A 26,885-nucleotide genomic window follows, 5' to 3' on the forward strand; every position below is an offset into this window, starting at 1 on the left:
GTCGGCTAAGTTTAGACTGGAGCTTAAGCTACCTGCTGGGTCAGTGCCAGACATAAACAATGGTAAACTCATTTATATTTGGTTTATTTTACGCAGACTCCAGGGAAAGCCTTGAACTTATTACCGGCTAAAATGGTTTAGCCAGCTTTCTATGTTAACATAACTTAATATTTGATGAACTGAGTGAGCCCTTGCTTTGGGAATGCATTCTACTTTTTCTTATTTAAAACTCTGGTAACTTTATAGTGTGTGCTTAAATCAGTGAGGCTCTAGATGGCAGAAAACATCTACTAACTACATGGCTAAAATCAGCGAGGCTCTAGATGGCAGCAAACATCTACTTACTACATGGCTAAAAAGACGGTTGTGAACAAGCAGGACGATTTAAAAAGACGTGCTGCTGAATGATCCAGTTTCTTTTCACATAATGTGTGCCATTTGTGTGTGCACACATGCCCGTGTGCACTTGAATAACTGACCTTTGGTCCAACGGGTCCAAGTTCTCCTCTTTCACCTTTTCCTTGTGGCCCGTGGTCGCCTCTCTCACCCTACACAGACAAAAGAACAAACTGCTCAACAACAGCACTGATCAAGAACCAGTTTCTCTTTACTTTGAGCAGAAGAGCTGTGATGCATCTTCTGAACATCAGGCATGAACTTCCAATTTACTTAATGTTATGCAGTATTGACATGACTGAGGAATCTACTATAAGAGCTCTCTGCCCTTCTCCCAAGTTTGCTTACTCTACAGATTTACGTGGACTTGTAGATATTTATGCTGAATCAGCACACTCTGTTTCCTGGTAGATTGTGCTCTTTGAAGGTGAAATGTTATTTTTAAGAAAACTCCCAAAACACACATCCACACCAAGCCCTCTATGTCCTTAAGTTGAATATTTAAAGAAAGTCCTTTGTTGTAGTTGTGTGCATCTTCTCTTAATATGAAGTGACTTAAGGCAGCCAATAGAGGGGGGTGTGGTGTCACTCAGAGCCCATCAAGCTGTATTACTTATTTCTGATACTTAAAACCAAGTGGGACAACCATTATTCAACAGTGTTGAGTCAATTAGGCTTTGGTTTCCTCTTCAAATGCATACCAAATGCTTACCAATGATAACTCAATTGCAGATAAATCTGCAGACTCTTAGTTTGAAAAAAATAACAAACATTGGCTGTAAAATTCATGTGAGCATGAAGGAAAAACTATCAGATAAAACACTTTCTGCACTGCACTGCAAACCCATGCAAAAGGACAATGTGAACATTAAATCTAGTATGTCTGGATTATCACTGCTGGCTCCACAGTGTGATAATGCCACGACTCAAAGGAAGCAGTGAGGATTAGCTCATTCTGATCACCTCCAAGTGACATTTTGAAGAAACGGAGGCTTAATCACCTCTGTAAAGTGATAATAACGGATAATGAGACAGTAAATCCAGAGGGATTACTGATTTCAATGACGACCGCGCAGACAGGATGTGATAAAAAGCTGTCAAAGCTGATGCAACTAATTTTCATCGACTTGAAATATGCACTCTCGCATGGTGATAAACAAGATTACAGTAGTTACTCTGGAAAGTTAAACGTCACCCACCTTAGTTCCTGGGAGTCCTGGAAGCCCTGGCTCTCCCTGGGGACCGAAGAATCCAGGCTCACCCTGAAAGAAAACCCATCGGCAAAAATGACTTCTTTTTCCACAGGGCATATTTTTGGCGTAGCGCTACCTCCACCCATTGCTAATGAGCGCTAAACACATACACAAGATGCACGGCCAAACATATTCAAAACGACAGGCATGCATATACTGCTCGCACACTCACACATGCACACAAACACACACACTCACTCAGGGACACGTGCATAAATCACACACACAAATGATCAGCGGCTTGTTAATTTATCACCTGGTTTCACATATATTAATGACTCCCTGTGATGAGACGTTATGACTGACCTTGTTAGAAACTCATCAGGGCACAAGAAGCGTGTGTATGTGTGTGTGTGCATAAACCAGGCTCTCTGCCACTTATGAAGAAGCATTAACATTTTTGCATCTGCACTTATGAGGAGTGAGATTCCAGATGTGTTTGATTTGATTTGCATCACATTCGATTGTGACTTAAATGCTATACCATCCCACCTACTGTAGATTAGGCCCCCTGGAAGCCTTTGGAGAGGTAATGGACCCTTGCCTCTCAAACTTTTAAACTTTGATTGGATACACAGCCAAGAATGCAGAGCAGAACAAAGTGCAAGCTGAGCAGAGAGTGCTACGTTAGCAAAATATTGTCAAGCATTCAGGCCTCTTAAGTAAAAACAGGAGTATATAAAATGTAAAATGAAGGTTACAAGGCCAGCACATAACAAGCACACAAAACGAGAAAAACAAAACCAAAATAGCAACAAGCATCATCTCATCATGCCCGTGTGAGCGTTCCTTGCATTTACGTTACATTTCAAGCTAATGATCCTGAGAAAAATTGGTATTCTTTAAGAAAACGATGGCCGTGAAATAATATGTGCCCCTTGCTCACCATCTGCGGTTTTTTTTTTTACGATAGTCAACAAGCAAGCTTCCTCTTGTTAACTAGCAGTAGTTTTAAACACATTTTGCAGAGATTCTCTTGACGCCACCTCCAGAAAGTAGACTGAAGTTGTTGCCAGGGATGCAGTGTTCCGATCATTAATTCATAGACCTCTACACTATTCACAAACCTTAATGAGACAGTTTTCTTCTGGCATGTTCAGATCAAAAGCATCAACTATTTGGCCTTGTCACTTTGCCTGAGCTCCTTCCATTTCACTGCGCTGAATGTACAGGTATTACTGTGCGTCTGCCACTCAAGCAGATGGAACCTTGCAGTCTAGGTACACATCCCACACAGCAAGAAAAGCATTATGAGACCATAATGTGTCATGCATGAGGCATGACGACAGGTCAGCTGAGTTTTGCTCTGAGCTCTGCTACAGACGGGCTGAAGAGGATGGACAGGGACAACACCGGGGCAATGACTGGGGACAAAAACAGCGACGCATTTACCTTTATCCCTGGAAGTCCAGGCAGCCCTGGAAGTCCTGGCTCTCCCTACACAGGAAGAGTGTGACATGTTACAGCCAAGCCAAGCTAAGCTGAGTCAAGCCTCATTTGTAGGCTCTTCGGGGTTCTATTAGCTCTACACTTTATTTTCTATTTGTGTTTTTTCTGGCTGTCAAGCTGCTGTTATTCTGAAAAGTGGCCTTAAGTGTATGTTGACTGTCATTTGCTTGCGGTAAGCACTAGCAGAAGGTACTGCACATGCAATTTCAAACCAACTCATGCAGCCATGGCTTGACAGCGTGATTAGTGCTTGTTATAACACTCAACCCTTCACAAAGTGCAACAAAGTTTTATTTTTATGATTTTATTGGTTTGGGCAGGTGCGAAAAAGTTCTGGTTTCTGGAATGATACTTTGGATTAAAGTTGCAAAAGCTGTTTGAGAGAGCTGCCGTAGCTTTAAGGTCGTCAGAGTTTGGCAGTGCTGGAAGTCAAGAGTTGTACTTTTTCTCTGTTACCAAGGTCGGGTCTTTGTCAAGTTGAGAATGCCAAACTCCCATTATATGCAAGTTTGAGTAAGTCATTTGATTCTGAACTGTGGAAAAATCAGGAGGTCAAGTCTCTTGTGAGGCATCTGCGAGACTTTCAAAACAAAATGACTGGATAATTTAACGCTCTATTAAGACTATTGTATTTATGGCATATGAAAAGAAATGATTAGTGGCGTAGTAACGTTACTCAGGGGATCAGAGAGAGGGCTGTACATTTCCATTGTGGCTAATGAAAGCATTGTAAAACTAATGAATAAAAGTCTTTCTTGTGGACTGCTACTTCAACACTTAAATGCCATCCGATGATAATGCTTAATAGGGAACAACTCAATCTCATGATGGCCATTTGGTGAGAAATACAATGTGTGAGTGTGAGTGTGACAGCACTAGCAGAACGGCTGTAAAAATGAGAGATAAGAAAAAGCAGTCAAACAAATTGTTTAGGCAATGAGAGTTGTCTTTGCAGAGCAGCAGAAAAAAAGCTCAAAGCCCTTCTGTCTGTCTGAAACCAGTTTGTCCAAACAGAGAAAAGAGAGGGGGAATTAATGGGGCGCAGCATTTGGGATTAAAAAGTGTAATTAGATGGGGCAGTGGTGCAATATCGGCAGCAGTCTGGTCAAGGGACAAGTACTGGCTTTTATTTTGCAGGAAAAAAGCTCCTTCTCTGCTGCATGCTTGTTTAGTTTCTCATCAGCAACTGTTTCTTAAGCAATATTCTTCTGATTTCCTTGGAAAATGTGCCAAACACTAAAATAATAATTGTCTGGAAGAGAGAAGTCATAGGCATATTAACAAACTGCTTAAACAACACAAAAGTCCATTGTTGGACTGATGCAAAGCAAAGTAATAATAATAATAATAATAATAATAATAATAATAATAATAATAATAAATTGAATTTATATAGCGCTTTTCACGAACTCAAAGTCACTTAAAAGTAATGTGATTACAAAGAGGTTTTAGACCTCAAGTACAGGTAACAATAAAATGGAACAAAAACATCCAAAACATTTAGTATATCCAGAGCTGTTAGTATGATACTTGGGACCCTACACTGGCTCAAATCAAGTTTCAAGCCAAAGTAAATGTAAAATGAGTCGGAGCACTGTGATGTACCAAAGTTGAAGTGTCAGGTTCTGCTCAGTGAGCCCCCCATGTACAGCCATCCTTATTAAACAATGAGGTTAAACTGAGTTTGGAATGCTCTTACCCAAACTTGAACTACTTAATTTTGCACAACAGACTATAGCTTCACCTTTTACACTGGATGTGTTTATTCACACAGTGATGAAAAATAAAAGAAATATGTTCAGCTAGAAACTGAATGTTGAGAATTTTCCGTTACTGCATAGTTGAATATTTGAGTCCCATAGTCACTTATCTGAGTAGAAACCTATTAACATTAATACACACTATATATTTAACAAAATAAAGCGTATGGTTAGTCCATATGATTAAAACCGTACTACAATTACTGCTACATCTACGATTATTGATATACTACTAGCTATCTTTTGTTTAGCAAAGTGCAATTATTACCTTTAATCCACTTCGTCCAGGCTCTCCAGGTTCGCCCTGTAATACATGCAAAAAGTTTGCTTTTAAACCGCTTCATTTCAGGATTGGGCTGCACCATCTATTTGTAAATCCATTACTAAGTTTGTGTGTTAAGTCCTTCTTTAAGGTCTTAGAGTACTTTAAATTGATGATTAAGCTAACGTTAGCTTAACATAACTGACGCTATTTAGACTACGCTATAAGTAGTATTATATATTTATTTCGATGTAATTTAAAAAAGAAACCTACATCACTGTTTAACAGCATTCTGAAGTATCAGATCAGATATGTCAGCCATATTACTCTTTTACTCTTCACTCTAAATGGGTTGTACGTTAGCAAGCTAACGTTAGTTAGAGAGTTGGTTCAGTTAGCTAGGAAAAGCTTAGTTACACCTGAAAGTTACCTATGTAAATATCTAGTAATTAATGTTTATGTAAGAACTAGTTAGTTTGTGTAGTGCAAACCTTTCTGATTTAGTGACATCTAATCTCCACTTAGTAAATGTGAACCTACAAACAGCTGGTGCAACCGACACATTGGAGAAACCTTTAGCGCTAGCCTAGCTCTCACCTTGATGCCTGCTGCAGTGGAGCCTGCATCTCCCTAATAGAAAGATAAAAACATTTTTTTTGAAAAGGTACAACATGGAAAACAGTTCAAAAGCGACAGAGGTTATTCCAAGACTGGATGGGGCTTTCTGCACAGGAATAAACATTACTGTGCAATTACAGCTACAAAATATATGAAAGAAGCCTGTTTTTACTTAACGATTTAACGATGCAGAACATCATTTCGTAACTGCTGCATTTACTGAGTTGTCTGGATAAAATTGTGTGAAATCCAATTAGAAAAAGGATTGTCTGCTATTCTAAACATTCTAAACATGTTCACATTGAATGCCTTCTCAGAAGTTTGAGACAGCCTTTTTATAACTACAGTGCTGGGAATCATTTCATTGTGAGTGCAGCTGCATACTGGTGATGACATGCAATCTAACACTATATAGAAGAAATCCCCAACAGTAGAGGAGGTAAGGGGCTTGAAAGATATACTGTACTAACAATCATTTAACCCCTTTTTCATTGCATCTCCTCAGGTAGGGTATTGAACTAGAAGGAGACAAAGCTACTTATATCACATTTTTCCAGCAAAGTCATCCAAACATCCAGAACCCAGGCCCTTTCCTATGCACTGCATTACTACTGCAGCATACAGTAAAAACATACATAAAACAAGGGGCCAATAAGCGTAATTATGGTTGGTGGGAAAAGGGAGTGGGGAGAAGGAGACTGGGTCTTTAGCTCTGGTGTGGACTCTGTGGTTTCACTACACATACGCCTTGCGCTCAGAAGTTGCTGAAGGAATGCCTCTCGCCCTCAGCTTTTTATGGGAGTCATTACGATGCATAGCACACAAGGCATCTTTAATTGCAGATAATAAATAGTGTTACTGTTTACAGCTGGGCTTTGTTGCATACTTAAGTGTGCCTCCATCTATATCTTAAAAGTTATCATTCCAATTTTTATATTGGAATTTTGTTATATATTTTATTGGGGTACCCCCAATAAAATATATAACAAAATTCTAAGAGGATTAACTTTTATAGTTAGCTGTGTAAATGGGATCCTCATATTACATTTTCGAAGATGAATGAAAGGCTTTCACATCATTTTACATGATAAAGTAAAATGTTTTTTGGTTAAATACTTAAGAAACAACATGGATGTCATGTTGTGGTTAACCTAAAAATTATAATAAAACAGGAAACTTTCTACAGAGGCCCATTATTCGAACTTTCTTTGTCTCATGGTTGAATTGTTTCAACAAAACAAACATCAAAGTCAGAGCGTGGTTTACACCTGTTGCTTTTTGGCAGGGATAGATGTGTAAGAATGCCTCACATCTGTACTGAATTGTTACATCTTAAGAAGAAACTACAAAAGATCTCACCTTGTTAAGCTCATAATCAAGCTATGGACTAGATGTAAGCATGCTTAACCTTTTTCCCATTATTAACCTCAGCAGGATGAGAGCATAAGGAGCTAATATTGTGGAAAATAAGAATTTACGGCACAGTTTACACACTTTTAACCAAAAAGCCACCATGACCCATGTAAAAACAAGTATGAGAGGATGCTACACATGCAATTAACACTTCACTCCCCTGCTGCTGAACTGATAAACACCTTTGACGTTTACTGTCATCAGTGTTGGGGAGTAACTAGTTACATGTAATGGCATTACGTAATTTAATAAAAAAAAAAAAAAGGTAACTGTAATCCGTTACAGTTACTGGAAGAAAAAAAAGTGAAATTACATTACAGTTACCTGTGAAAATGTTCATGATTACATTGGTGGTTACGTCTGAATATTTTCTGTAAAAAGCTAGGCTATATGTTGAATATTAATTTTGTTGCTTTGCATGTTTTTCCTGCGCACATTGTCTTCTTTTGCCATTTCCAGCCACAGCCGTTTAGTAAAGTTTGATGCTTTTCTGATGCTTTCGATTGGTTCTCCTGTTTGAATTTGCAGCGCCACTCGTCTGACAGTGAAATTGCCTCTCAAGCTGTCTGAGAGTTGCCACTATGGCTACGGATAAAAATGCGTTCCAGTGCTGGAAAAATAAAAAAAAACGTTTAATACAAAAATTTGAGAAGGGTTCGAACATAACCGTGCAATGCAAAAAATGTTTGCCAGCGATCAAAATGCTATCAACGTCGAAAATGTTGATGTCCAACCTCTGGCTGTTCTTCAAAACAAATTATTATAATCTTAATTAATAATTCATGTGATAAAGGATTTTAAAATGAGTCTGACATTAGTCATTGTCATTGTGGCTGTACTGCATTTCGAAAAGTAATTCAAAAAGTAATTCAATGTAATAAGTTGCATTACTTTGATAAAGTAATTGAAATAGTTACACTACTATTACATTTTAAATAGGGTAACTTGTTTATCGGTAATCTATTTCATTTCCAAAGTAACCTTCCCAACATTGACTGTCATGACAGCCCTAACACAAGTGATTTATTTATTTATTACAGTGCATATTAATAAACATTTCTGTCAATATGCCAGAGTTAGCCAGAAGGCTATTTTTCATCTGCAGTCTCTAGACAGATGGTAAAAGTCACCCTAAAAGAAAATAAAATTACATATTTACATAACAATATACCAAGCACCAAGAGCCAAGTGAGAGTTTTCACTAGTTTTATCTTTTCCAAATGAAGAACTATGAGATGGAAAAAGTAGTGGAACTGGGAGGTGAGCTGAGGTGTGGCACAGAGTGCTAAAATGTCCCAATTGGGCCAATTACCATGGTGAGGCAGCCTGTGATTTAACCGCATAGCAGGACGGAGAGCTGTCACCACAGCTCCACTTTATTATAGGCACCCAGAGCTGTCGCTGAATATTGGCATTTAAAGATAATAGCATCAAGATCTCATATGCTTGATAAATCAGGCCATTTTTCAGCTGTTTGCCGAGTGAGAGCGAATGACATGGAGAGGATTAATCAGCGAGCAATGAAGCCAGAGCAGAGTTGTGACAAATGTTGACTGTTAAATGTCACCACAGCCCTCAAAACATGACTCCTACTTCATATTGTGGTCATTAGTGAAGATGACTGAATTCAGCGGCCTCAGCTGAATATCGACCTTAGTCACTGAGTTGGAATATATGTGAGGCAACACAGATTATGATTGGCTCCCAGGGCAGAAAAGCCCTGCCAACAGTTGAAACACGGCCAGTTCACAAGAGCTTGGACCGGATCTCAGGATTCAAAAATTATACCAACCACTGTGCCACACCAGCCAGAGCCAAGAGCACAGCCTGGAAGTTCCCAAAACCAATTCAAGAGTTTACTTGGGTTTATTTTCTTTTAACCTTAAAATCATTTTCCTATCTCTGAGGTTTTACTTTTTCAACAAGAAGAGTCACAGTTCATTTCACACCTAGTTTAATACTTAGGCAGAATGCAGCAGAGGTAAATGGTTTGGAACTAAAGCGTTTAACTGCAGTGATGATTTGTTTAAAATGAGGCCAGAGATGGACATGCAGAGGCTCACAGTTGAGGATGGCTTATGTGAGCACATTATAAACACATTTTAAGTGTTAAACTAGCTTTTGACAGAGGGCCCTTCTATAAGACACAGTCATACAGATTAGGTAATAATGCAGGACCTGAGATGATGTTGTATGTTTAGTGGTGCAAATATTCAAAGCTTCTCTAAAGCTAACTAATTAACATGCTATACGTATGGGGGGACAAATGGAGATTCCAGGAAGTTACTGGTCCTGGCCAAGAAATAGTTGGGGAAATAACCGCCCATAAAATGGTGAATTATCCGATTACTAAATGAGCTTTATAGGGTGCTGGTAGGGTGGATATTGTTGCTTTTGGACAGAACTAACCTTGAAGTTTTTCTGTTTCCAGTCTTTATACTAAGCTAAGCTAACTTGCTGCTCGCTCTGGCTACATATTTACCGTACAGTCATAACTTTCTGCAAGAAAGCTAATAAGCTCATTTCTCAAAATGTTGAACTAGTCCTTTAAACAACTGCAATTAATATGAAAGAATATGATTAATATGAGTAAAATGTAGTAAAATAATACAATACTACAATGCATAATGACTACTTTTACGTTTACGATGCTAGTACATGTATGTACTTTGACCTACTAAACTCAGTTAGTAATAGAATACTTTTACACTGTGGTATTATTTATGTAAATGATCGGAGTACTTCTACCACTGACTACAAATGCACAGAACATCCAATAATGAATGGTGTCATACTGTATGTGTTCTCTCATCTAAGGCATACATCATATTTTTGTCATTCATGATCCAGAGAGCAACAGATTGTGTCTTCTAGGATGGGAGGAAGAGAGATTTATACTTGTGTTTAGGAGTGAGTGTGCATGTAACAAAATATGTCCTGTCATTTCGTCTCTTTCACACTCCGCAGATCCCTCGCCGTCAAAACAATCTCCCTTTGTATCATGCAAAGCCCGGTCTGACTGCTTGCACTGCAGTTTCTCTCCCCCCTCTGCACTCCCTGAGGTCTCTCTGCTCAACATACCAAAACTTTCCCTGCCTCACCTCTCACCCAGTGTTACCACATTTTCCCCGCAGTGCGTGCTGTGTATTGTTAACTTTGGCAACTTTAGCAAAGGAAGACTAAAGATGCTCTCCCCTCCTCTGTCCACTCTACTCGCTGGTTTCCTCTTCCGCCAGTGAAACAGTAATATCAGGGATGAGCAATTGATCAGACACTCTGATGACAGAGGCTCATTTAGCGGAATGAGTTTTCTCCTCTAGCAATCCTTGTGTATCTGACATATGTTAAACTCATCTGGATGTATACTGAGTTATATCTTGATTGAAACACAATTATTCCTACCATATGTTGTGCACTATGCTTACTTTTACATCCTGACATTGACAATCTGAGAAGATGAGGTAATCCAATCCATACTAAGACTTTACACTACCTTCTGTCTCTTTTTATTGCAAAATACATGAGTCTGCGCTTATAGAATGAATGGCAGGTGACTGGCTACAGAAGTCTGAATTCCCATGGTACTCAATTCCACTTTTTCTTATACACTCCTGCAGCGAAAATCCATTTTTAACCTTTTACTGCGTTGAGGTAGACCAGATCAAAGCGGTGCACGAGCTGCAGAGTTTTATCGCCCTCCACTTTCCTTTTGTTCACTCATTTTTCGCAGATGATATCCTGCATCTGTTTCCCTCAAATGGTGTCTTTTTTGGCAGCCGTGTTCAGCAGTCTTTTTAAAAACCCGAGCGCCTATAAAGTGAGAAGTTATCAAAGTTGTTTTTCGCTGAACAGCAATAAATTGGCAGTGACATTTTGAGTACACTGCTTCTAGTCCGATGCTGGTCTATCAGTTATATTTGGGTTTTATACCTAACTCAGTATTTCTAGCAAAAAGCAGCATCTTCAGTGTATAAAAGAGTATTTTTTGTGTGCTGTCTGTTCTTAGCATGTGTTATCATTTTTTTGGCAAATTTGAAAAAATCTTTTCCCAGAAGTGTGAGCAATTTTTGCATTTTTTCAAAGACTTGCAGTCTATTCCAGTCCATTATTGTTTGGTTTCTGAAATGCATTAAAACAAGTTTGGTCGGTAAAGAGGCCCACATTCTGTCATGAGGTCAGCCAATACAAATAAGGCTGCAACCCTTTTTTCATAAATGCTGCTTTAACAAAATAATAGCAGCAAAGGCAAAAGTCCTGGATATGATGCATAATTTGCCTCTGAGCATGATGTCAATGTACAAACACAAAAGATTTTTTTTCTCCCTAAAAACAAAAGCTTTTTGGACAGAGACATGAATCTATTACTTTAGCTCTGAAAAATCTGTCCAACAGAGCACCACTCTGCCTTTTGTTAGGAATGGATCCCAACTTGACAAGCTGTCTTGATGATAAATGGTTCCAAATTAATGCAGGAGCCATCCGACCAGAAAATGTAACGTCAGCATTGCATTGCAATTAAATCCACATTAAGCACAAAGGACCCATCAAGTGCCAGGATGATTGCTGTTGTGCAGCCTTGACTACAGCTGATGGCACTTGACCTCAGCTACTTCTGCTGCTCTCCACAGATCTCCTCTTAGATGGCCAACATTAACTTTTTTTTATGTTTTCCGGACGAAGCCAGACTCTGCTGTTTCTCTGTGCAGGTTCCAAGACATAAACAGAGGGAAGGAAAGGTAAAGTGGAATTTACATACCTTCTCTCCTATATCACCTTTAGGTCCATCTTCACCCATATCGCCCTGTTATGCAATCACACAGAGATAATCATATTCAGTATATTGATCGCAAATGAGGAGGCGTGATATTTGTTGTAGGCAAAATGTGTGTCAAAACAGCCAATCACATCGTGTATAGAGTCGGTGGGCGGGATTATGGCTGCTGCTGCTGGGAACAGCGGCCTTTCGAATCGGCTTTGGCTGCGACTCTGGAAGACTTGGAGTTAAGCTTTTCTTTGAGAAAAGAACAAAGAACGGCACTGAAATCATTCTTAAAAAAGAAAGATGTGTTTGGAGTTTTGCCGACCAGATACGGCAAAACTTTAATCTATCAACTAGCTCTGCTACCTTCTTCGTTGCTCTGCCTGGCTGTAGCGCTATCCTATTGCGTGCAGAGGAAATTTGAAAGACAACCGTTTATCCCGCCCCTCGGATTGAGCCCTGTCAATGGTGAGTTCCCAGACCCAACATCTTGATGTGGGTCTGGCTTGTCAGGCTAACCAGGGCCACAATCACTCATATCAATACTGATATGGATACTTTTTAATGTTGACAGCAGCTATTATATCAAGAGCAGTATAGCCTAATATGTTTGTAATTTAAAGGTGAGCAAACCCAGGGATTTAAAATAAAGGGCTGTGTCCTTGTGGAGGATATTATCCTCATGATGTCAGAATTTCAAGAAAATGAGCCTACTGTAATGAGCTCTGTGCTTCTCAAACAATCTGTTTTTATCTGTTAGAGACTGGCACTGCTTTCTTGAATTTGCCTTCTGGCCCTTTAGTGAGCAACCATTGCCAAAAACAACAGTTTAACATATTTGGCTCCCCTCAAAATAAAAGCTCATAGTACTTTCTAGTGAATTTCAGTGCTGTCTTTGGCAGTCTTGAGACTGACTTTCACCTTTGATAAAGCCACATGGCTTTTTATTAAGTAAATGATAGTCTAATTGATTGTGAATCATACAATGACTAACAATTCCAAGGATCTGGAATCAAAGGTTGTGTCCTTGTGGAGAATATTAAAAAGGAACTTCAAGAAAATGAGCTTACTGTTACAAGCACTATGCTTGGCATCAAGTGTTCTGCACTTTAGATGCATTATCATTTTCCATCTATGAAGTTAAAATGACTACTAGCATAGAGTCAGAAAATAAATTGCTTTTCTGAATTTTCTGGCAGTTTATGTTAACAGATCTGGCTCCTCTCTAAATATATATATATCCCGGCTTCATTTTAACCTGATTGACCTGAACTCATGCCAAAGCAATTTCCTCTAGATGCAGTTTCTATAACTGCACAGCGAGCCATTATTTGCATCCTTTCTCCACAGAAGACCCATGATGCTGTGAGCGGTGGTTGCTAGGAGATGGGCTATGGGGCCGCAGAGCCTCATTATTACAGTGAATCAGGTGTGTTAATGACAGGGAATAAGTCTCTGATTCGAAGAAAAAAACATCTGAGAACAAGTGCCAGAAGGCCAGTTTTGTGGTCGATGAAGAACACTGAGTCATCACCTCCCTCCCCATCCTGTCTCACTCTCAACTCGGTCAGTGTTCACACCTCCCACCCACTGCTGTCCAACAACAGCGAATACGGGCACCATTAGAACTTGGGAATGGAGAGAATAAGGCTGCTTTTCCTCACTGAGGCTATTGTTTGTGTTCAGCTTTCTGGTCTTCTCCAGGGCCTGGAGTTTGAGAAATTGGGTTGAATTTTGTGACTCACTGAATCACTGACTTACTGATGGCCAAATCTCAGAAGGGAGTCACCTTTAAAAAAACAAGCTGGAGTTGTGAAGCAAAGGCAGAGTTGCCGTCATAACGGCTGTTCTAGCACATGGTGGAATATCAAGACTGATGCTAACAATAATGTTTGGTGATCTGAATTAGCACTTTACCTTTTCACCTCGCTCTCCTGTTTCACCCTGTTGGGAAAGAAAGCAGAGTATTTAAGAGAGAAAATCTCAGGGGGAGTTGGGTTCAGTTGGGGAATTATTGCAGCCACTAAGGGTCAGATAGTATCTGGGGTTAAATTCATGTTAGATTATGGAAATTCTCTTGTGTTATGGCTGCTTTTTCCCCAGACAGACCCTCGACTATCAGCTTTTTAAAACTTGCACAGTCATTAGGGAAAGTTGTCAATATTAACAGGCCAGAATTTCCCCAGAATTTCAATTAGGTAGAGCCTATATGTAGGTACCACTAATACATTTAATTACACACATGGACATCTGCTATGACATGTTCATATTCATTTACTGGCAAATATGGATCATGTAAACATGATATCCGACAATGGAATGAAAAGTTATGTGTATGTATGTTTTATTAAAGAAGAATGAAAAAAACAAGAAGTTTATAAAAAAATGTATGATATAAAAAAATAAAATGGCAAAAAGTCTTGGTGGATGGTGTCTGAAAGGATGAAAAATTATAAACTTTACAACAACAAAAATAAAATCGCCATGAATATACAAGAATAAAGAGCACACAGAATGTGTGTGCACCAGACCTTGGCTCCGGGGACACCGTCCAATCCTGGGATGCCAACATCCCCCTATGGACAGCATAACATACACACAGTGGCTGTATTCAGTGTGCTGTGTCAGCAGTGTGAACTCTGGTTTAGGTCAGGAGATACAAAAAGCTTCACATTTTATTTGTTAGAGATAACCTCTAACCTTAACAGAGGCTAAGCTTCTGTTGTAACTGGAGAGGTGTTCTGCATTTGCAGGATAATTGATAACAGAGCAGTAGATAGATCATGTATTTTACTACAGTGTATTGCAAGGAATTGACTCTGCACATAGTACTGTACAACTACGGATTTATGAAATTATTTAGTTCAAGTATAAAATATTGAAACCGCAAACTAAATCTGAAAGTAGAGAGGATATACAGGCTGATTAATAGCTTAATAATCTAAGTTTGGTTCAGAACATGTACAAAAAGAAGAAAGCCAAGCCCATCTGATGAATGCCAGTTCGCGGTTATTGGAGTCTGAATCTCTGTTCTCCGCGGCTGTCACTGAGAAACAAACCTCAGTCCATCTGTTGCCAAAAACCATTAACCTCCTGACCTTTGCAAACCTACCACATCATTAGCCTTTTAGAAGAGTATCAGCTATTCCTCAACCCAGAGACAGCTTTAACTGGATTACTCCAATTAATTTAGCCCGGATGGAAAATAAAGCACATTACTATTATTATTATAAAATACATGTCAATGGGCTGCCCAATACTGGCAGTATTCTAGGGAAACTGGGTTATTACATTTTGGTAACAAACTTACTGTACTGTTTATTTTTCTTTGTCAGTTTCTTATTGTTTTCATTATTCCCACAATGCTTTGTTTTCATGAAGCACTGTGGAAATATCAGTGTGTGTGTGTGTGTGTGTGTGTGTGTGTGTGTGTGTGTTTGTGTGTGTGTAGGGTGTGTCCCCTCAGCTACACACTAGTGGTGAAACTTCATAAATGCTGGGATCATGTATCATCTATCAGCCCACATATGGAAGTCATTGACATGATGAGAATGACATATTGCCATAATGATGATGGAGTCTGATTAACAACTCCTAAACTGGGTCTGATAAGGTTTGCATTAGTAATCATCCCTTTTTAGAGGATGTCTATGTCAGATCAATATGATGTCTGCCAGTCAACCTGCCACTGCTGGAGCAGAGCAGCCTCTACTGCTTTAGAGACTTCAACTTTCTGCATGAGTGACAGTTACATACCATAACAGATTCTCTTTTATAACTGCACTGCCCAGCATTGGAGTTCTATTTCATGCTGGCAAACCCCCCTCCATACACAAGTATGGAATTAGGCCTTCTGCTTTCACTGTCTCCAGCGTCAGAATGGCTTCCACTCTGGATTCTATTACAACCATGCGTGCCTCTCCGCTCGTATCTTTATAAATGCATGCATGAGATTAGAAAGATGGCGCCTCTCAAATCATCTTCCAATTCATTCTCTTCACTCATGCCGTCGTCTTCTCTGGAATAAACATGCTTTTCTATTTTCCACCATTGTGAAACACCTGCAGTGTGTCTTCTTTATCCGGTTTGAGAATGAAATGAAGAAATTAGCTAATTGTGAGCAGATTCACAGTTAGCTTGAAACAGCGCTTTGTGGTTAAGACTTGACGGTGCAGCCAAGGGGATTTTTCCCAAATAGGATCGCGGTCTGAAATTGTCAGAATGCATGGCAGAACTTTTCAAATATGAAAAGTGCAACACATGGCCAAAAGAACTAATGAAATCTCTAAGTATGTTAAGTGAGTCTTGAAACCTTTTTAATAAAAAGTGAAATTACATTATGTTTCCCCCACAAATCCTCCTGTTACATTCTAAAATTAAATAAATAAGATTTTTCACATTTCTTTCTGGAGAATTACATTTTACAACTGGAATAAATTAAATTATTTGTTAATAGACTATTTAGTTATTTATTTGATGGCGGCTGGGATGAGGATCAGCACCTCTAAATCTGAGGCCATGGTTCTCAGCAGGAAACCGATGGAGTACCTACTCCAGGTAGGAAATGAGTCCTTACCCCAAGTGAAGGAGTTCAAGTACCTTGGGGTCTTGTTCGCGAGTGAGGGGACAATGGAGCGGGAGATTGGTCGGAGAATCGGCGCAGCGGGGGCGGTATTACATTCACTTTATCGCACCGTTGTGATGAAAAAAGAGCTGAGCCAGAAGGCAAAGATCTCGATCTACCGGTCGATTTTCGTTCCTACCCTCACCTATGGTCATGAAGGCTGGGTCATGACCAAAAGAATGAGACCCAGGGTACAAGCGAGGGTGGCTGGCGTCTCCCTTAGAGATAGGGTGAGAAGGTCAGTCATCCGTGAGGAGCTCGGAGTAGAGCCGCTGCTCCTTCGCGTCGAAAGGAGCCAGTTGAGGTGGTTCGGGCATCTGGTAAGGATGCCACCTGAGCGCCTCCCTAGGGAGGTGTTCCAGGCACGTCCAGCTGGGAGGAGGCCTCGGGGAAGACCCAGGACTAGGTGGAGGGATTATATCTCCAACCTGGCCTGGGAACGCCTCTGGATCCCCCCCAGTCGGAGCTGGCTAATGTGGCTTGGGAAAGGGAAGTTTGGGGTCCCCTGTTGGAGCTGCTGCCCCCGCGACCTGACCCCGGATAAGCGGACGAAGATGGATGGATGGATTTTTATTGGACTATTTTGCAGCATCTCCCATTTTTCTTGGTAAAAACTAGTCTAAACAGCCACAAAGAAGGGTACAGAAATGTGTACCACAATCATCAACTGTACTGTTTGCATATCTCTTTATATGAGTAACCTCACCTTCAGTCCATCAACACCTGGGATGCCAGGAGGCCCGAGCGAACCCTGAGAAATAAATGCCAAAGGCCTTTAGGTATTACATCACATTCAAATATTCACACTGTATTTCATTTCAAATTAATAACAGAGCATGGGACAGTGCAGAGTTATGGTAAAAAATATGATAATGTACTTTGTCTTTCTACTTGCCTACTCAATGCCTAAACCATCTCCCAAGTCATACACTACTCAGTCATAAACAAAACTACACAACTACACCATCAAACGACACACACCAGATGCAAACATGCGTTGGATTAAAAGGAGACATGTCTATTGTTCCCATCCCCACTTCAGCACATATACCCAGTGTGTGCTGAACTTACAGGCTAGAATAAATATTGCATGTCATAGTTTACGATCTGCTTAAAATTATGGACGATACAGGCAGAGGGCAAGAATAACTTAATTGAGAAAGAGAAGAGAAAATTTAAAACAATAAAAGGCTTTATATATATACTGTAGCTGATGTACCAATTTAACTAACTTAAAGTAAACGATTTAGAGGTTGTACCAAAGCATGTTTTATTGAACGCCCACTCTCTTGCATAGCAATTTGCTTATGTTGGCTATTTGTGCTTCTTCATAATAAAAGTGATTTACTGTTACCATGGTCATATTTATAGATGTATCAAAGATGAGTGAAACAATGGTACATTGGACTTAGCAAGTAATGAAAAAAAATGTTTTTAATCATTGGGATGAATGAGAATGGATCACATTTTGGTGTGAAAGTTGATCAAATATGTTGTTATTATGATATATATACTTTAAAAATATGATTCACACTCTACTTTTTATCATGTGGTGACACCAAATCTATCAGCAAGGTGATGAAACTTGACTAGCTGTTGACATGGCCCCTCTGCTAAACACAGCACCGCACCAGCAGCAGATCTAATTGAGTAACTTCTGGGCCTGGCTTATGAGTCATTAACACGCCGGTGTGTCATCATTGACCCCTCCACACACACCCTCCTACGCCGACGGGAGGCCTTGCCGACAGATGACAGCGCAGACAGGAAGTGTCTGATTGGGTTACACTGAACAAACACTGGCAGCTACCTGATGCTGGATATGGCTCACATCTGTTCCCCACATCAGCGCCGCCAGGGACCCATGGCCTGTTTCCGACACTTAGCTCCAGGTTCTCTGTTCTCTGTCTCTTTTCTTTTTCTTTCCCTCATCATGTTGTTTGAACCATAACTCCCCTCTTATCTACTTATAACTACTTATTTACTTGCCCCAACTGTGGCCCTGCATTACTAATCTCCAAGTAAACGTATTCAACACCCAACAGCCATTTGTGCATCCTTTGGTTTACATTAGAATTCAAGCCTTTTCAGTGTGTATTTTTAATGTCATTCAGTAGATAAACAAGTCAGATAATCTCATTTTATTTTATTCTAAAGAAAAGTAAGAAATGTCAATTGAAGAAGAAAGTATTCTCTGGACTTACCTTGTGCCCTTGTGGCCCCTCAGGTCCCTATAAATGAAAGGAGAGACAAAGAGCGAGCGTTAGTGAGTGGAAGAGAAACGGAACACGAAACAGTCCATGTCTGATTAAATAATATGATTTCCACAGCCAAAATGGTCACAGTAGAGAGACTGGCAAGGCTTCTGGTAGGATCTCATACAATGAGCACACACCCTTCAGGCAGTACTGAATCACAATCAATCCCTTGTTGTATTCTTCGACAAAGAATGAAACTCACTCTGTGCCTTCTTTTTTCATTGAGCTTCACCATAAACATGAATCTCTAAGTAAGCCATGAATGAAACCATGAATAACAAAATATTGTATTAACTTTTATATTGATGTCTTTCTTAATTCATTTTAGCAACTGTAAAAACATGTTTGGCTGTTCCACAGTCTACAGTGCAACACAGAGAGGTTCATTACCTAAATGGGCCAATAGTTGGAAAGCCTTACAAAACTAATAAGTTAGACAGGGATAAAAAGGCGCCACATCTCGAACTGAGATTTAACTCAGTGATAGATGTGTCTGGGAGGACAGTTTATATTTTGAACCTGCTGTACACCACAGTGCAGGGACGTGCACAGACATTTGGAGGGGCTATTGCTCTAATCTGGAAAAAAGGCAACAGCTGCTTCATTGAGCTCTTTCTCTCTCTTCTTCAGTCGTCTTTGTTGTGAAGGCATACTTGAGCGCATAAAACTAACAGACTATACATTTTTTTTAAATGCAAAGTTTATTACATTAACCAATTGGGACATTCATTTATCATCTCATAACAAAGTAAAGCAACTTTCACTTTCACATCTGATTGTTGGTTGAAAACTCATGTAACATTGACTATAAACAACGTATAACTTAGCATGATTCAAGAGCCCAAACATCCAATCCCTGAGCTTCTTGCTTCTCTACAGAACGCACACTCATGTAACGGACGTAACGTAGCTATGTTAGCCTGCTGCTGCAACATACGTTATGTCATTAGCTTTGGTTGATAACGTAACATTTGACGTTAATATAAGGCAATGCTGCGCGAAGTGATGCACACGTTACAAGCTGAAGCTGCCCTTTATTCAAAGCTCAAAGTGGATTTTTTTGGTTACTATCCACAGGGCAGTTGTCATAATCTCCATAACTTTATAAACTCATGTGAAGGCAGAAGGGCTTGCGCTGCTCCGTGTGTGAGAATATAAACAAAGTCACGTAACTGGGGGCAGAGGGCATCGCTGAAGGCAAGATTGAATGACATAGCGAATTTAATTTGATTTAACTTCAGTAATGATGGGCGTATTATCGTATTAATGCAGCCACAACAGCAAAAAAAGAAAAAAAAAGGCTCTTTCGCCAGAGGGGCAGCTAATCCAATCAGGGCAAACGGACAGTTGCCCGGGCAACAATAGCCCATACCTGTGCACGTCCCTGCCACAGTGAAACCGGTGGCCATGTTGGACCATCAACCTCCTACCCCAGAACCTGCCTGCAGGACTATTTTATTAAGACTAAAAGGAGAAACCAAGCTGAAAGTTAGTTTCTTCCATGTTGGCTTCACAAGACTCTGACCTATTACAGTACCCACAGCAGTTCATCAACACCTTTATACTAGGCTGTTTTGACACCTCACGTTGGCCAACATTTTTCCCACTGTCGGCTCAGGATTTACAGCAAATGGCGCTATTTGGCTCATCACTCTCAGTTAGTCGTGGCCAGGCAGACCTTATACCCCACAAGCTTTTTACAACAACAGCTTTCCTCGCTTGATTCATGTTGATGCAGTATAATTGGCAAAACCTAAGATTCGGTCCCCTGATGAGTGTGAAAGGTTTGTGTGCCTGTATTGAAAAGTAGCCAACGAGGAAACATTCAGGTCGAAGAAGTTTGAATGTCAGTGCAAATTTCTGCAAAGAAGAAGCGTAGATTGGTGGTGTCCAACTTGCGCCTTGTGCCTAAAGCAACAACTGATGCTTGGCTTTGCTAAAAGGACCATAATAATGGCAATTTTTCTGAGAATAAACTGTTTGATCGATCTTTCCATTTCTTGTTTGCAAAGACGATCACCAAGTCACTAAAGCTAAAAACTTCCCCATTCTGAATTTCCTTAAAATCCCTGCAGCAACAAGTTCTCAAATTTATAGAAATGGCCCACACAGTTGCAGCTCATTTATAGTGCATTCCATCTGCACTTATAACAAAAACCTCAATGAACAACTTTCATTATCCCAGCCGACCAAGAAAAAGGTTTTCCTCCCACTTGTCTTTAAAAGCCTTTGTTGGCTATCCTCAGTAGGGTTTGGTAAACATCTTTATGACCCACTAGGTATGTGAGAGCATGTGCCACTTGCCTGAGTGCTAATTAGCTTGGCTACATCTGAGAGCACTCAGGAGCTACTGACTGAAAAGAAGATTTTTCACAAAGTCAAGGGCTCTAAAGGAAGTCTTGGTCCTGGCTCTTTTGTTCTCAACTTTGGGCTGTGGTATTGCTAGAAAATTTAAATGGACAATAATACAAACATTTCCATTAAAAAGGATATCTTTTCAACTGAAATTATTCATCATGATAGCACATGCTCAGCATATCGCACCTTAGCTGCCTCATTTAACATTCATAAAAGAAAAGAATCTGCAAATGTGCAATATCAACAGGGCGCCTATTGAAGCCGAGCATCCGAGCACAAATACAAAGCGCTGAATGTACGGCGCTTTCATTCATGACTCAGAAACGACAAACAATGAAGCAATTGCAAGTCAATTCCCACACACCGTCTGCAGTTGAACTCTCAGCAACTTGAAGGACTTCCAGAGTGTGCGTTTTTTGCTCAGCATTCACAGGAAAAATATTTCGGTTGATCAAAAGCACAGAAAAGCTTCATGTTGGGATCTTTGGAGTGCAGATTAAGAGCTTCTGTTCAAAGCTTCTGTTTCACTTATAAGATCTTTGAAAAAGCTTTGCAACATAATGCTGCTGTTAACATTAAATTAAGGTACTTTCAGATTTTTTGACAACCTAGGTCTTATTGTCTTATTGTAGCTATAGGTTAGCATAACACTGTGCTCACCACCATCACTGTAGAAGATGTGGACATGTGTGCTTTATTTAAACTGTCTACATGACCTTTCAATTACACTAGTTTTACTGCTACAGCTACTATCAACAAAACAGCAGCTAGCAAGAATATGGCACATCTAGACCACCCAATCAAACCAGCTGAGTGTGGGTCTATTAGATCCACAACAACAGTGTTTCTTTACAGTATTATGCTAAGCTATAGGCAGGGATGTAGTTACCATTGAGGTCTCTGAGTCATGTCCGTGGTAATATGTTTGGGGCTCTGATAGGTTTAATGGCAATCAATTTTGTATAATTACACATATTACAAATGGCGTGAGTTTTTTTTAAAGCAGATTCTGATATATGTTATACTAAATACAAAAGAAATCCACTGTCTTTAGGCAAAAAACTACATAAATGAATCCAGTATTATACAGATTTAGTATGAGAATTACATACTCGGTACTGTGTAGAAGGCTTTGAAACAATGTATACCAACACTGATTTGTTAATAGACTTTATTATATATAATATAATAAACAGGAACTTTTTTTGGGTGGTTCTTCTAAGGGAATTCGGACTTGTATATTCGGATTTAAATTTTATTAAAATATTTTGTCAGGGCCCATGTACAAAAACTATCATTCTCAATAACGAGTATTTTCATTATTGATTAATGCACTTAATTATTTTCTCCATGGGTCTGGTCTATTAAAATGTCCTACGGTCCAAAACCCACAGATAAAACAGAGAAAAAGCAGAAAATGAAACCGGAAAATGCATGGAGGTTTTGGTAGGAAAAAAATTAGGTATACAATCTAAAACAATAAGACCCAGGTTTTAAATTAAAAAAAGAATGTTCCTTTGAGAACAAACAGATTTGTTCCACAGAAAAAATGTTTCATGGCTATTGATGTCAACATTTGCCATTGTTTGAATCCACCAAGCATGTCCTAAGCCATTTACTCACATCTTTGCTCCTCATGTTTGGCTTCACATTAAAAAGGAAACTTAGTCAAGGACACCAAAATATTATAGGTATGTCCTCTTTATACAAGCATATTAAGTAAATTAGATCCTTTTTTCAGTTTTTTGTTAAGCTGGAACACCACATACAATACACCACTGGTTTTCGGTAATTATTCTTTTTGAAGCAAAATCAAGTCAAATGAAAACTGTGTGCAAGGCTGCAAGCCACCTTTAGAGAGCAGAAGGCCCCTTAATTTACCCCAAAGAGACCTTATGGCACTGATGGTTTTGAATTGAGTCCTGAAAATATTTCCTTTTTCTTCTTCTTCTTCTTCTTCTTCTTCCCACCTCCCCCTTCTCCTTGTTGCTCCACAAGAGCTTAATCCTTCTAACCAGCACCATATGTCCTGGAAGGCTGCTGGAAAACTCTGGAATCTACTTTTGCCTCTTTAACAATAGCATATACATAAAAAATGCAGAGCTGTGTCAAGTGGGCGAGAGTTCCTAGAGCTCCGTTAAAAAAAGCTGAAGTTGGTTAAGGACCGACCTCAAAATCCCTACCTTGAGTTGAGTGACTTGTGCAGATCTAAAAGTGCCGATCAAAGATGATCCTTTCAGCCTGCTGCACAAAGTGGAGCCTATCGGTCCCGTTGCTTATGCACATCTAATTCATATTTTCAAAAGCCAATCAAGGGTGTGGGCTGGTGATTTGAGTCTGGAAGGAGAATTTGTTTTTATTCCCTCTCCAGAGGTTTAACAACCCAAATGATCATTTACAGAAACTTTTTCTCTCTAATCCATGTTTTATCTTTGCTTTCCCCCCCCACACCAAAGAGTAGCAAACAGACTGCTGTTGGCTGCAAACAGAAGCTTTGAAACTCCACTGTGTCTGCTGTGATGCTGTGTATATACTTGTGAAATAGTATGCCTTATTTCATGAATTACAGTAAGAAGCGCTTATTTTTTTTATTCAAAGCTCTGTGCGAGGCCTCTGAGCTCATTTTGAATGGGATTCACCATTCATCTTTTGGAGAAATACTCCCGCTGCTGTCATGAGCGGTTGTGTAAGCACTGGAGACTTATGGGAGCACACCTGGGACCACTGGGAAATCTATAGGACATTTTACATTCATGACACTATGTATTTCCAAACTAAACTGTGCTGCTTACCCAGCTATGAGCACAAGAGGGGATGATGGGTAACACGTATAATTAAAGCCAACAGAAGATCAAACATTTAGCAAGGGTAAAGAGCATGTTAAATGACCTAAAAATGATAAGCAATTTTAGCTTTAAACTCCTCTTCTCTAGTTAATGGATCTCTATAGACACTTATTATTATTAAGCCTCGCCATCCTTTATTTCTTTCTGCTCTTTTCTTTCCAATCCACCAACTTTTTCCACACAATGGAAAAGGGTCAGAGATGGAATCAGAGATGAAAGAGCTTGATAGCACCTCCTCTGTCAGCTTCACTTACTTTCCCCTGCACTTGCGAAAACTGACATCACCAAGTGTTTTTGCATGTCACGTTTTCCGTCTTTGCTTTCTCTGGAATTTGGCTTGACCTATTCGATGTAGCTTTTATGAGGAAACCTTAATCAAATGCTTTATTTGCTGAACACCACAAGTGGTATCCAGTTGCTGTTAACTGGAACAACTTGTTCCTACTGTATGAAGTGTTTTGTGAGGGAAAACAAACACTTTTGCAGGGCATCATAAAATGTGTCATTGATATTCCACATATTACCCATAAACCACCTTATGAATATCTCGTAAATCAAATGCACATTTAAAAAACATCCTGCGTGATTGATAAGTTAAAAGATTCAAATGAATATACTCTGTTGAACAGCAACATTTACATGGATGTATTGTTTTTTTTTTGGATAACGTCAGAGTTGGTTGTTAGCTAAATAAACGTGTGCAAAAAAAGATTATTCAGCAATTTATTAAACAAAGCCACCTGCCTGCAGATGGCATGAACCATTTTGGAAAGTTTTGGTATCTCTGAATACTTTTTGCAATCAAGATGGTACACAGTTGATGATATTTATAATGAAAAAAAAAGGAAAACAAGTTGAGTTAGTTGAGAATACTAATACCATTCTCCTGTCTGTATAGTACATATGAAGCTTCCTCCAACAGGCTGTAAGCTTAGCTTAGCATTAGGACTGGAAACACAGGGAAACAGCTAGTCTGTCAAAAGGTAACAAAATATGCCTACGAACACCTCTAAAGCTCACTAATTAACATGTCATATCTCATTTGTTTAATCAGGACAAAAACTGAAGCGTAAAAACAACACAGAAAGGAAAAGTTGGTGCTTACCATGATTCCTGGTTCTCCAGGCTGCCCTGGATCCCCCTATACAAATACAAAACAGACAGTTAATGGAAGAGCAGTGGGCCACGTCTTCTTTGAAAAGTTAAGAACACGCATGGAGTTTTCCAATGATGGTAGACAGTATTCGGAGTAAAACAAGTCAAATATTATGTTATATATATTATAGTTGAATTCCCCAGTTGTTTAAGTGTTTGAACAGCTGCTATGGTGCATAGGGGCCAGGTTGCCAACTAGAACTCAGCATTGTTCTGCTCATGTACGAAGTTGGCTGGGAGGCATTTCATCATGCTGTGGCACCTGTACCCCTCACTGTCTCCTTCCAACAACGTTGTTCTGGTCTCTGCTTTGGCTTTAGGGATTGCTCTCGCATGTTCCTGCAGTTCTCGAGGTAGAAAAGAGACATGGCCAGATATCTATGCCAAAGCCAGGCTCAAATATTATTCCATTTTTTGCCTCTTTGTGACAATTACAGAACCATTTTTACCACCTTCCTTCTGAGGGACTTATGACAGGAGAAATAAATCACAGGACAAATAAAGTGCCCTAGCAAGATAAGTTTAATTTCTTGGAAAACCGTGACAACTATTGCAACTGCAACTGGAACGGAAAACAATTATCATCAAAAAGAAGAAAAAAGAAGAAAAAAGAAGCAGATAAACAACACTTAATATTTTTGCACTCCCACTGTGAACTCTGCCAAGACAATAACGATCAGCTGGAGCCCTCGGAAGGTTTTATGGCTCAACATAATTGACAGGCCTTTTCTGTTTCTTCTTTCTCTCACAGGCAGAGTTCACATAAATTAGTGTAATGCCAGTGACAGGCTTAAAGACATGGAAAATGTTACGTTATAATGAAAAACAACCAAATAAATGTAAATCCAGTGAGGCATTCTCTTGGGAGTATGATCATGTTTAGCTGAAGACATTAGGGCAATGAACTGCAACGCTAGTTTGTCTTGTCTTCATTAGAAATGTTTTCATTGGGGTAAACCCTCCCAAGCACTGGGTCAAAGTCAAAGTGAATATGAGTACATACAGAGCTGAACTTGTTTTACCCTTAATGGAAACAATGCAGCATTTGTTAAAGGGAAAATACAGAGTTTTACTGATCCAATACCATTTCAATAACAACAAAGTTTTGTTCAGTTTAATCAAACTTGTCAGGTGAAAATCAATACTCACTGCTAGACCAGGTACACCTCTGGGCCCATCTTTCCCTGTGTCCCCTGGAGGCCCCCTTGGCCCAGGAGGGCCCGGTGGCCCCGGAGGCCCAGGTGGTCCAGCTTGCCCTTGATCTCCCTGTGTGGCAAAATAACACATTTAAACGTCAGTACTGTGTGATATTGTTGGATCCACTGAGACTGGAGCCACTTCAGTTAAATGATAATGAAGAGAGAGTAGTGGAATGATCTCGTGGGTGGCTATGGGCTGCCTCCATTCATAACATGGAGGACAGTTTGCATTTTAGGTCTCATGACTAAAACTAGCAGAGACAATGGAGCTGAAATGTATCTGATTTATAGCTGAAACAGTAATCCCCTAAAATGCATGCATTCCTTAATGGACTTAATGAGTTGAATAGGGGTTGTGCATTAGGCACAGACTGAGAAAAGTCACATTTGTAGAGCTACAACAATCAGGACAAAAAATACACTGAAAATGTGTGGTCCATTATTATACTGCATCAGAAGAAAATCAGCTGTCTTACTTGCAAGGAAAGTGCTTTTAGTAGTGCCAGGACAGTAATTCATGTTACCGTAATACAAC

The 26,885-nt window shown here is 39.7% G+C and overlaps 1 protein-coding gene across 1 annotated transcript in view; it reads right to left on the reverse strand.

Moving 5' to 3' along the window:
* The window catches only part of col25a1 (collagen type XXV alpha 1 chain), a 143,887-nt gene that overhangs the window by 14,003 nt on the left and 102,999 nt on the right, over nt 1-26,885 (reverse strand). The window contains exons 8-19 of the mRNA XM_078276167.1: nt 26,301-26,417; nt 25,102-25,137; nt 18,739-18,765; nt 17,241-17,285; nt 14,442-14,486; nt 13,828-13,854; nt 11,908-11,952; nt 5,718-5,750; nt 5,127-5,162; nt 3,042-3,086; nt 1,596-1,658; nt 480-548 (exon numbers count right to left, since the gene is read on the reverse strand). Of these exons, the coding sequence (XP_078132293.1) occupies nt 480-548; nt 1,596-1,658; nt 3,042-3,086; nt 5,127-5,162; nt 5,718-5,750; nt 11,908-11,952; nt 13,828-13,854; nt 14,442-14,486; nt 17,241-17,285; nt 18,739-18,765; nt 25,102-25,137; nt 26,301-26,417 (588 nt within the window). The remainder of the gene's footprint in view (nt 1-479; nt 549-1,595; nt 1,659-3,041; nt 3,087-5,126; nt 5,163-5,717; nt 5,751-11,907; nt 11,953-13,827; nt 13,855-14,441; nt 14,487-17,240; nt 17,286-18,738; nt 18,766-25,101; nt 25,138-26,300; nt 26,418-26,885) is intronic.

The sequence above is a fragment of the Sander vitreus genome, chromosome 19 (assembly GCF_031162955.1).
Source record: "Sander vitreus isolate 19-12246 chromosome 19, sanVit1, whole genome shotgun sequence".
NCBI classification, from domain to species: domain Eukaryota; kingdom Metazoa; phylum Chordata; class Actinopteri; order Perciformes; family Percidae; genus Sander; species Sander vitreus.